Raw genomic sequence first — 12,531 nt, 5'->3', positions numbered from 1 at the left:
CGTCTGTTCTAATACTCTGCTTCCTACTGCAGCGTCTGACCCGGATTTGCTCTTCCACCCAGAGACCTTGCTGTGCCCACACAGGGGTCAGGACACCCCACTCCATGGAGGGGAGGGAAGAGGGGCATTAGGGACAAGTACTGAACATCAAGCCCTGGACCCTCATTTCTATAGAAACACAGGCCACCCATCTCCAACATGACCCAGGCAGTGGGGCAGAGATGCCTCACCCTTAGGAACCCTGACTGCACCCCTTGCCAGGGGATAGGGAAATGAGAGTGAGCAGTATGATCTCTGCTCGGAGACTTGAGGGACCAGGAGGGCTTCCTGGGGGAGGTGGCATTCGAAGCAAGTGAGACCAGTTGTGTAGGAGTCAGGAAACTGAAGGTGGGGGGAGGGAAGGCAGGCAGAAGGAACAGCACAGGCAAAGGGACGAGGTGAGCACCGCAGTAGGACTGGAGAGACCTACTCTCTCCAGTGAACGTAGGTCTTTCCAGGAGATGGGAGTTTAGGCTAGGCTTTTACCCAAGGGCGGGGAGCCCCTGGCAAGCTGTCTCAGGGGACATAATCAATTTGCATTTTAAAAAGAACACTCCTCCCTATTTTATAGAGCTTCGTTTAATCCTGGCTCTCTTCCCTGTGGGGTTTAGGCTGGGCAGAGAATTTCACCTCTCTGTGGAGCCCTGGGGTATGTTTCAGGCTGCGGGCCTTCTGCTCTTGGAACTGTAGGCAGCACATCTGGCTAATGTCAGACCACTCGGCCCAGAGCCCTTTGATGGGGCTGGGAAGCTTTCCTCCGGTATGCATTAGTGCATTGCTAATGAGGTCCCTCTCTGTGTTCCCTCCGAGTTTAACCCTTAGCCTCACTTCTTGATCATGCTGGATTTCAGATTTTCCTCCTCATAGGAGAAGCCAGACCTGGAAAACTCAGCCACTGTCCCCCTCACATGTGCAGGGAGGACTGGTCTCCGTGTCCGTAGCCGCTAGCACTCAAGGGTCACCAGGACAGAGGCACAGCCAGCATTCCCACCCCGATAATGCCTGAGAGGCAAGAGAGACGTGTGGACCTCCGCCTGGGGCCCTCACAGCTCCTCCCAGAAGCTGGGGCAGGCAGGCGGGTGCCAGGATGGTGGCACCAAGATTAGGGGCAAGGGGAGTAGGTGCCAGGATTAGGGGGCAGTGGGGAAGGGGGGTTATTAGGATTGGGGGCAGGAGGGAAGGGAGGTACCACGATTGGGGGACAGGAGGGATAGGAAATGCTAGAATTAGGGGTGGGAGGAGGAGGTGATGCAGGGTTTGGGGACAGCAAGAGAGGGGTGTGCCTGGACTTACCGGCGCTGATGCAGTCTGGGCTCCTACTGAGCAGGAGGGCAAGTTAAGTAGAGATACCGTGTTTGTCTCTGACACACAGAATCTTTTTGAGCCCTAAGTTCGACTTCTGGAGACTTCTTTCTTAAAGTCTGCCCTGACCCAACCTTGACACAGAAGATTTATTCAGGGGGGGAAGAAAAGAAGTCGAAGTGGGTACCCTGCCCAAAATTAGCGAATTGTGTTCTGTGGTTTTCCCTAAACAGACTCACAGGGATTGTCCAGGCGGAAATCGTTTTTGCCATCTTTATAATCCTTTATCCGGCTTCCAGAGGCTGAGTGTCCCCGGACAGCACAGCATCAGGGAAAGATCAAGGGCACCTGTGCACAAGACCAGGCATTGAGAGGCTACCCCTTCCGAGGGGGATGGTCATCTCGGAGGCTCAGTTGTCCCATCTGCAGGAATGGGAATGATACACAGCTTCATGGGGCACCGGGGACCCTGCACAAGACGCACTGTTTAAACGTGAGCCCAGGGTCCGATGTATTAAGAGCTCCATGAAGAATGGAGTGCTGGTGTTTTTACGATGTATCTAAAATGGAGAGAGGCGGGTTTGAAGGGCAGCCGTACGTAAGTCACACCCCACGCCATCTTCATTCTTGAAACAAGGACACGCAAGAATCCGACAGGTGCATCGACACCTGTTATTTTCAAGTTCCTAAAGAGTCTCCCACTAGCAGGGCCATTTTCATGTAGGAAATGGGCAAGTTTCCTGATGGTGAGCCTGTCTCACACACGGCAGTTTAATGTCTTATAAGGGCCTGGTAGTTCCGCAAAGCTCGTCTAGACTGTCCTTCCTGTCTGAGCTCTTATTCCTTCCCGAACCGTAAAACCTCTAGCATTTGCAGTGAGCCCCCCTGTCTAAGGCTGTGTCTTGACAACAAGCCAAGAGACAGATGTCCAAGACATGCCACTCCTGGTAGGGAGGACTTACTCCTGCCAAGGAATCAGGGGCAAAATTCTCAGGGTGCAGCATGACCAAGAGGCTGTTTCATCAGAAAGCATTTTGTTGCAACACGGTTCAGCAATCTGGGGCACTCCTCCGCTCCCAGAATCAACGGTGTGCCCGCCATCAGCCGAGGGGCCCTCCTCAGGGTGCTTGGACAGCCTCCACTGCCTCCTGTCATCATCACCTTACAGCCCTGGATGTGACTCTCACTGCCAATGGGCACCAAGGCGCCAGGGTGTCCTGCACACAGAAAAAGCACAATTGAAGAATGCTCTCTGGTTGTCGGTCCTGGGACATCCCTAAAGGAATTTAGTTGAACACTTTGAGAAAGAAAATGAGGTGTTCTTGCTGTGGAAGATGTCTTACCAGCTCTTTAAAAAAAAAAAAAAAATCAGTGCAGTTGAACTTGCACAGTTTATGTTGGCTCCCTTCTGTTTCCTGTTGCCACTTCTCCCAGATACCAGCTGAGCCAAAGAACAAACAAAAATAAGCAATATTCTGCAGCAAAAATATTTGGTTTCCTCTCCCTTCTCCTGGCCTTGCTTGGTCCTCTGCGCGCTACCATCCTGTCCGCTCTCCCTGGGGCGTCTTGAGATGGGATGGTTTATTCTGAGAGTTAGTTCTGCAGAATCTCTGACCGCCTTCCAACACAGTCTGTTATACTGCTCTCCTCTCGTGTTCCTCCTTCCCTTAAAATACTTAGAGCCGCATTCTTTCGTTCTTGCGCGCAGTCTTAGAATTCCCCTTCAGGCTCATTAAGGAGGCAAGGACTCAGAGCGGTAGGTGAAAAGCAGAGTTGGAACCAGGCAAAGAGGTCTGTGGTGGATTCTGAGTCCATTGCAGACATTCTGCTTCACTACATGGAAGGGAAGTTCATGTTCAGAGCTACAGTGTTGTTTTTAATTTTTTTTTTTTTTTTTTTTTAGAGAGAGAGAAAGAGATCATGAGTGAGGGGAAAGACCAGAGGGGGAATGAATCCCAAGCTCCGACCCCGATGGGGGCTCGATCTCGTGACCCTGAGATCATAACCTGAGCCCATACCAAGAGTCAGGACTCCACCAACTGTGCCATCCAGGTGTCCCCCAAATTATCAGTGTTATTGAGCTGTGATTTCCATGCTCTAAGAATCACCCCCCCCTTTTTTTTTAATATCAAGCTTCCCACTCAGCAGGGAGCCCAACATGGGACTTGATCCCAGGACTGGGATCAAGACCTGAGCCAAAGGCAGACAGATGCTTAACCATCTGAGCCACCCAGGCGTCCCTAAGATTCACCCATTTTAAGCAAAAACGATTCAAGGAGTTCTAGTAAATTTACAGAGCTAGCCACACGACAATCACCGTGCTCCAATTTTAAAACACGTCCATGATCCCCAAAGTTCCCTGACACCCGTTTGCAGTCAGTCCCCATCTCCACCCCTGATCCTTGGTAAGGTAAGGTAATAGAACTTACTTTCTATCTCTGTGCATTCACCTGTTCTGGATATTTCCTATTAATGGGATCATACCATGTGTCGTCTATTGTGTCTGGCTCCTTCGGCTGGTCACCAGGTTTTTGAGGCCCACCCAGGTTGTAGCAGATGTTAGGACTTTGGTTTTTGTTATGGCTAACTATTCTCTTGGGTATATACACCATAGCTTGTTTACTTGTTCTCCAAAATTTACCTTTCTGGGACATTTGATGGTCACATTGGTACCATTGGTATAGGTGTGTGAGTGTCTCTGACAAGTAGAGTGAGTAATTTATGTATTGATTTAAAAATGGATTTTTTTTTTTTTTGGTAACTTATCCACATGGCAGTTAAAAAATTATATTAAGTGTACAAAGTTTTTAAAATATTTATTTTCTGGTTTTTAGTTCCCAAGAACATACTCTCAGCGATTGATCCAGCCGTCGCTAACGTAAAACCTTCTTTGAAGCAGAAAGATGGTGAACATGGTAATTTTTATGGCTTACTACCAGCATTTCTCTTTAAGTAAAGGTAAACAGCCCCATGTGACCATAGTCGGTTGCACACTGGTTGGAATGAAAGGGTATGTCAGGAGATAAGCTGGAGTTCCCAGCTCTGACAATGGCAACATTGTCTCAATGGACTGCAAATGGTGGCCAATATCTTGTTTTGTTTTACAAATTATAAGTGGATTAAATCTTCCTTCCATTCCCCTCTTATTTCGCAAGTGAAATATCACTTAAAAAAAAGAGATCGGCTCCGAAACAAATTTGGGGTTCCTGGATTCTATGATGAGCTTGTTGGAAAGATGACCCGAACCAGGAACCAAGCTGGACCTGAGGGTTTCCAACACATGCCCCCTCTGCCCTTGGGTTTTCACTGGGCTGTTGTGAGCAGGAGGGGGATGAACACTTTCATTTTCTTATCAAGTCTAAAATGGAATCAGATTCTTGGGGCTTCTGATGGAAACTGCAAAGTTTCTGTAGAACATCTAAAATATTATACTTGGTGTGTTCAAAGTTTGTTTTGCATTACTTTTATTACATTTGCGAGGTCTTTTGCTTCTAAGTATAAAGGTAAAGTATGCCTGACGTGGAAAACAGGAAAGTAGCAAGAAAAAGAACTTGCCCCTAGACTCAAAGCTTAAACATAAGTATTGTTAATGTTCTGTTCTTCTAGTTCCCCCATACCTGCTCTCTCTCTCTGCCAGGCTCTGCATCTTCCAACCCCACTGCTCTTTCTAACAGGGCTCCCCCGGACCCCATTGTGTCCTGGTCCCCCGGCAGCGGAGACCCGAGAGCTCAGTGCCACCCTTCCTTCGACCTGTCTGACATCCCGTAGGGTCCCCAAAGCTCTGAGGCTGCACATCACGAGCACCCTAAGCTCTATCACAACAATGTAACCAGGCATCTGAAACCAGACCTGCCCTGCATTTTGCTGGCATTTCCAAAAAAAAGTAGCCCCACACAATCTCCCTCCATAACCTCCCTCCCTTCTTATCTATAGTCAACAGTGCAGACAGCAGCTCTGTGATTAGATAAGCCATTATTAAGCCTCCCAGAGGCAGGACGAATGGGAAAATCCATTGTCCCCTTCTGGACTGGAGTGGATGAGTGGCTCCTGAAGTTTGAACCAGCACATTTTAGAATTTCTAAATGCCTCTTATCACTTAATATTTTCAGACTATTTAGTAAATGCTCCTCCTGGCTTGGTCTTCTATAATTCAGTCAGAGGCCCACTTATTTGATTTCTATGACTTTTTATTTATTATAGCAGTCCTGGGTTGGGAGCAGAAGGCATACTGTGAACAGCTATGATTAATCGGTTTTGAATTTTTTATGAAACAGGTATAAACTTTGACCCAAGCAAACCGAGGGTTCTGAGGAAAGACGGCATTATTGTTAGCAACTCTCTGGCAGCATTTGCTTACATTAGAGGTAGGTCAATGAATCGAAGCTTCCTAGAATGCTAACGGCTTTACGGAGGTCTCACTAACAGATGCAACATTTAGTTACAACACTCAGCTTGAAGAAAAATGACTTTAAGTTTGGCTCAGCACCTGCAGTCTTGCTATGATTTGGATACACAGAGGCTTGACCTCAGGTGCAGGGCCATCCGGACTACCCACAAGAGGACCATGTGGGGAGGAGGTGAACAGATAAAGTCACGCTTTCAGGAGTTGGGCTCCATGAGTATTTACCATCTTTGAAAAGCAGGGACCCGAGGAATGCGCATTCCCCAGCTCTAAAATCTGGGAAGGGCAGAGGATTAGTGAATCCCACTCTTGGCTGGAAAAAAATGGAGTTAAAGGATCACCTAGCAAAGAAAACAGGTCAAGCCCTGTGAAGGCAGAGTCCCTTCCTGAGTCACCCCGTGTTACTTCTCACAGTTGCCAAGTTCTCCCTGATAATCTTCCCCTCGAGGATCAGTGGGACTCAGCCCTCCCTACCTGGCAGAGCAGAAACTCTCATCAGGGAGGGGATGGTGCCTGTCGTCTCTCATCACCCCCGTCTGCTCACCTTATGTTGACCGTATTTTGAAATATAGACTCTGCAAGTATCAGCAGTGCCCCCTGACTGTTCAGGAAGCCCCAGATCTCTGAGGCCTTTGGTAAAATTCGTATTAATATACGGCATTACGGCGTTACTCTTCAAGGCCTGCCGGGGCTGGGCTCTTTCAAGTAAGCCTTCCTCAGACGAAAATAAAGCTGGAAGAAAACAACCCAACACACGAGATACAGAGAACAGTCTTGGGATCCTGCACGGGTCCCTCGTGTTCCATCGTCTTGCTGCATCCATCGTCCTCCTGAATGTTTGTTGTGTGCTTCTTAGTTTCCTCTAAGAATCTTCTGTCTCCAAACCACCCTCCCACTTCCACGTCTGGCTCTTCTTAATAATATGTATGAGGTCTTTCCCCCCCTTACATATAGACGTAGAATGTGCTTGAAGTGGAAAACAGAGGAAAGAACCAAGAAATAGGACTCGCCCGTAGTCTCAAAGCTTAAACATAACTATTGTTAATATTCTGTTCTTCTGGTTCCCCCATACCTGCTCTCTCTCTGCCAGGCTCTGCATCTCCCAATCCCACTGCTCTTTCTAACAGGGCTCTGCCCAGCTCCCAAGCATATCCTGGTCCCCCAGCAGTGGAGGCCCCAGAGCTCTTGTGCCACAGTTGTCAGAGTTAAGAGATGTAAGCATTTCTATTGTCGAAAATATCCCCATATTTTCAAAGTCCCTGGAGAGCCCCCTGGAGGACAGGCATCATGAAAATCCTTCAGGGAAATAATGATTAGCTGGAGGCAATGATGACTTTGCTCGCTGGTCCGTGGCCATGATGGGCCTCATCACTTCCTCTCGACAACTGGGTTGGTCAGCTCCGGCCATCATGACAAGACACTAGGCTGGCATCTGGTAGCTTCAACAGCCGAAATTCATTTTCTCACAGTTCTGGAGGCTGGAAGTCCAAGGTCAAGGTACTAGCAGCGTCTGTTTCTAGTGAGAGTTCTCTTCTCGGCTTGGAGACAGTTGCCTTCTCAAATGAGAGGGAGAAAGAACGAGAAAGAGAGAGAGATTGATGGAGGAAGGGAGAGAGAGAGGAAGAGAGAAGGAGGAAGGAGGGGAGGGAGGAAAGGAGAGTAAGAGGGAGAGAGAAAAAGAATGTTCTCTGGCATCCCTTCTTATAAAGACATGGATCCTGTTGGATCAAGACCCCACCCTTAATGACCTCATTCAACCTTAATTACTTCCTTCTAAGTCCTATCACCACATATTTTGGGGTAAGCCTCCAACACATGAGTCTGGGGGTGGGGGGGACACAATTTAGTCCATAGCAAAGACCCTGAACGAGAGGACTCTGATCCCCCATCTTGCACACAAGGAAGTGAAGGTTCAGAGGAACTGAGCCATTTGCCTGAGGCCACAGCGTGGATATCAGCTGAGTCATGATCAGATTCAACAGATAAAAGACCTCTGCTCTGGTTTCTCTGCGCAGGAAGGATGCCCTTCAGGATGGCGAAGGACGGATGTTATCTGAATTACTCCCTTCCATCCTTGTCTGCCATTTTGTACACTCATTACTCCCGGAAATCAAGGGATTTATTCATTAGCACCCGTCTCTCTGCTGAACCTTAAGCATCATAGGAGCAGGTGTTTTTTCTCTTGTTGTCATGCCCCAGGGCCCAGGAGAGGCTGGCGCAGGACACACGCTCAGTTAGTAACTGACAAATGAGCAGATGATGAATCTTCATGTGGTTTCACAAGCTGTCCGGCTCCTTATTACTACCTCATATTTGCTATTTCTAGGCCCTCAATTTTAAAGAAATGTAAGGATGTTGTGGCCTTTATTTAGTTTTATTGAGGGTTGTTTAGGCACATCCATCCCCAAAAGGCACAGGGAGGAGGCCTGTTTGAAGGAAAAGTCACCAGTAGGAGCAGCTGGAGCTGCGAGTGAGGGGGGCAGCTTCTAGAAAATTCCACCGTATACTCTGTAGATTGGGTGACTCCAAAAGGACCTTCCCCCAGATCAAGCTGCAAGTGGCTTTGACACATTGGCACAGTCCTATACACACAGGGCACAAGTCAGCTGGAAACCAAAACCCAGGGTCTTGTCCTGGGATGTTGGAGCACGGTATTGGTGGAACGGACGTGAGAATGTCCAGGGGTCCCTGATGAATGGTTTCTTTTTTGGCCATTTAACCGATCTATGAACCCTTCCCCAACAGTGAGGTTGGGACATAGTTTTAGGCATGTTTGGACTTTACTCTTCTCCTAACAGTATACACCTTGATCATTCTAGAATCTAGATCATGGGTTTGAAGAAGCCCATAGAAAAATTCTGAAATTAGAGAAACAGAAAGGGTGTGTGTGTGTGTGTGTGTGTGTGTGTGTGTGTGTGTTGGAGGTTTTAAGAAAGCAGTTTATTAGCTGGCTTAGCCATTGGGCCCCAGTAGACTGTGCCCAAGGAGCCTCATCTAGACAACCTTGCTCAGAAGCTGACTCTCGCTTCACCTAACTAGCATTTCAACGATATCTGCTTGTGTGTGCCCCACATCTGCTGGCAGGCATGCTTTTGGTGCCCAAATATTTACATCGCTTGCCTCTACTTCTGTCTTCAGCCCTCTGGAAGAGCTTGCTATGGTCTGTCCGGGGCTAGGGTATCTGGGGTAACTGGGGTAGCTGGGGTCACACGTCAGGAAGCAGAGCTTCTCCTGAGATGTGGAGGCATCATTGTTCTCTATGGAAGGAATCCTAGGCGACCAGACGAAACCACACTGAAATAGAAGGATACTAACACGTTCCAAAGTCAGAGTTACACGATCCCCTGTCAGGGAACATGACTGGAAATCAGCACTGCCTTGTCACATAGGTGTGGATTCTGCTGTGTTCCCACGGTCTCTAATCTTTGGTTCTCTCAGAAAGTTATTATTGCATCCGTAAGTGCTGTCGGACCAGAGTCCGGTCTCCTTTGTGCTCTCACCCAACAGCAGCAGGGCCCCAGGTGGTGGAACCCTGGCCCCGGCCTCTCGGTGTCTTATTTGGACCTGGTAAGCTGGAGCTGGAGCTTGTGCTGGCTCTAGACCAGAGATCTGAGGGTCAGAGGGCCTTAAAGACTTTAGGCCATTGCGGAGAGACTCTTGCAGGCTTTTGTGCTAAAAGGCAGAGTAGAATAGTTGCCACACACACTGTACGACCCACAGAGCCTAAGGTACTCTGTACCTGGTCCTTTCCAGAGAAAGTCTGCCAGCTCCTGTTTTATATTTTGAGGGAGTTTGCTGGATTATTGTTTCCCAAAGAGGGAATGCTTAACCCCTCAAGGGTACATAACTAAAAAACGGGGAGAGTGATAGTCCTTTCTACGTAGGGTTAATGTAAGGATTAAACCAATTAAAGATTTAGACAAGAATATGTAGTACAAATTAGCATTGTTTGTATTTATATTATTATTTTCCTACAATCATTTGGATATTGGAAAATGTACCAGAACTTTTATTCATATTTAGTTTTTAATCTAAAGAAATTAAGTTTTGTTAACATCTACTGTTATTAGTACTTACATTCGTATGTATATATATATATTTTATATATGTTAATTTTTCATAATTTACTCCCAATAGTAAACAGCTTTATTGAGCATTTACTATGTGTCAGCGAAAGTTCCAAGAGCGTTACTGGAATTAACTATATAGCAGGAAGGTGTTATCAGCCCCATTTTACAGATGGGGAAACTGGAGCACAGAGGGGTTATGTAACTTGCCAAAAATCACACAGCTAATGAGTAGCAGATCAGAGTTTGCACTCAGCTTCTGAGTCCCCCTGCTATGTGTCCTCTCATGTGCATACCTATATTAACTATATATGCTCAAAAATTTTTTTTTTCCTTAACCAAGGAGAGCACAGGATCAGTTAGGTGAGGATGGTCTCCAAGATCCCGCCTGGCAATGGCATTCTGCTTTAGCTGCCAGTTTGGGCAGACATCTGCTTCTGTGGGACTTTGGATTGGTGAAGACTGACAGCTCTTCCTGGGTCCTGACTTGTCCTTTCCCCCACAGCCCACCCAGAGAGAGCCGCGCTGCTGTTCGTGTCCAGCATCTGCATTGGTCTGGCACTCACATTGTGCGCCTTGGTCGTCAAAGTGTCCTGCACCAAGGACTTCAGGGAGCTGCAGCTGGCGAGGGAGCATCTGGTGCCAGAAAGTGACAAGGCTGAGGAAGACAGTGAGGATGAGGACGGGGAGGAGGACTCCTCTGACTCTGATTTTCCAGGAGAACGGTCTGGGTTCTGTAGGACTTCATATCCTGTCTACAGTTCCATAGAGGCTGCAGAGCTGGCAGAAAGGATTGAGCGCAGGGAACAAATCATCCAGGAAATATGGATGAACAGTGGTTTGGACACTTCACTCCCAAGAAACATGGGCCAGTTCTACTGAGAAAGAGATGCGTCTTCATGTGACCACACTTTCTGAAGAAGGAAGGATCCAAAATGCCCCTCCAGTTCTGTTTCACTTGTACCTTCTATGAAGGAGTATTTGTCGTGTCATCCAATACTGGTGAAGCCAGAAGCCATTAAAGGGACATATCAAACAGTTTACAGCACATTTCAAAATAAAATAGGAGGGAAGTCTTTGTTTTCTGTATTTATTTACATTCATCTTTATACATTAACATACAGAGCACATCTACTGAGTGCTTAAAATGCCACAGGCTGCTCTAGCTGCTTTTTCTTGTATTAAGTCATTTAATCCCCACAACAGCTTCATGAGATAGCGCTGTCATCCCCATTTTACAGATGAGTACAAAGGAGGTCCCCTACACCCATAAAAAAAAGTGGACTGACATACAGGACAGCAGGCCTGAGTCTGGTGGTGGATTTTAACCACTCACATTATTTGTTTAGAACAGGGGTCAGCAAAGTTTTTCTTTAGGGGCAAGATAATATTTTAGGCATTGTGGTTCATGCCATGACTGCTCGACTCTGCCACTGCAGCTCACAGGTTGCCATCCACAGCTAATCCATCGTGAATGAATGGAGCTGTGTTTCAATAAAGCTTTATTCATAGACACTGGAATTTTGAATTTGAATTTCATTTTCATGTGTCGCATATTATTCTTTGTTTTTCATCCATCACTTCAAAATATAAAAACCTTTCTTGGCTCACAAAAATGGGGAGCAGGCATTTGCCTGATTTTGTAAATAATGTGTGGTCCACAAGGCCTAAAATACTCTCTTGCCCTTTAGAGAAAAAGTTTGCCAACTCCTGATTTAGAATTTAAAGCTGCAGAGCTTCTAGTGGTAAAAGTGATCAACCAGATCACCCAGCAATCCTTTGATCCAATGGAGTTATTTTCCTTTCAAACCACATCAGGGGAAAAGGGGGAAAAAAGGTAAGGAAACCGATTCCTAATGGGAAGACTGGTGAGGGGGTCCTTTGGACAGCTCCCCCTGGTGGACAGGAGGCTTATAGCTGTGGAGTGGAATAAGATTTTTTTCTTCTTTGTCCCAGTCAGACTCAGAGCATAAAAATGATGGTGTTATATCCATCTCAGATGTCCGCTGTGAACGAACTCTTTGCCTTCTCTTATTTCTCCCGAAGGCCCCAGCTCTAAGCACCATCCCATTAGGCATTAGGGTTTGACATACGGGATTGGGAGAATACAAACATTAAGCATATAGCAGAGTTGAAATTCCCATAAAGTAAAACTAACCATCTCGAAGTGTACCGCCCAGTGACATACAGCATATTCACCATGCTGTGCAACCACAGATTCTAGATCCAAACTGTTTCAGCTCCTGAAAATAAAAGCCCCTACCCTAAGGTGTCACTCCTCATCCTTCCCTCCCTCCAGCACCCCCCCCCTCCCCAGCAAATACCAATCTGCCTTTTGTCTGGCTTTACTTATTCTGAAAAGTTCATATAAATGGAATCACAGACTATGTAGCCTTTAGTGGCTGGCTTCTTTCTCTTAGCATCATGTCTTCAAGATTGGTGCATGTTGTAGTGTTTGTCAGCACTCCATGCCTTCTCATGGCAGAGTAATACTCCATTGTATGAAGAGACTGCCTTCTGTCCGTTCATGCATCTGGGTTGTGTCCACTCTTGGCTGCCGTGGCTATGCGGCTATAAACATCCCTGTGCCGTATTTTATTTTATTTAAAGATTTTATTTGTTTGTTTGACAGACAGAGATCACAAGCAGGCAGAGAGGCAGGCGGGATGGTGGGGGAGCAGGGTGCCCACCGAGCAGAGAGTCCAATGCGGGGCTCAACCC

At 47.1% G+C, this 12,531-nt stretch overlaps 1 protein-coding gene across 2 annotated transcripts in view; it reads left to right on the top strand.

Moving 5' to 3' along the window:
• Nucleotides 1–10,887, top strand: part of EVA1C (eva-1 homolog C) — a 69,019-nt gene extending 58,132 nt beyond the window's left edge. For both annotated transcript variants that reach the window (XM_082723919.1, XM_082723920.1), the window contains 3 exons: nucleotides 4,176–4,256; nucleotides 5,616–5,705; nucleotides 10,316–10,887. In XM_082723919.1, coding sequence (XP_082580045.1) covers nucleotides 4,176–4,256; nucleotides 5,616–5,705; nucleotides 10,316–10,692 — 548 coding nt within the window. In that variant the 3' untranslated portion in view covers nucleotides 10,693–10,887. The remainder of the gene's footprint in view (nucleotides 1–4,175; nucleotides 4,257–5,615; nucleotides 5,706–10,315) is intronic.
• The last annotated feature ends 1,644 nt before the right edge of the window (nucleotides 10,888–12,531 follow it).

The sequence above is a fragment of the Mustela nivalis genome (assembly GCF_964662115.1).
Source record: "Mustela nivalis genome assembly, chromosome: 1".
In the NCBI taxonomy this organism is placed as follows: Eukaryota; Metazoa; Chordata; class Mammalia; order Carnivora; family Mustelidae; genus Mustela; species Mustela nivalis.
The sequence above is the reverse complement of the archived record's forward strand: the minus strand, read 5'-3'. Positions and strand labels throughout refer to the sequence as shown.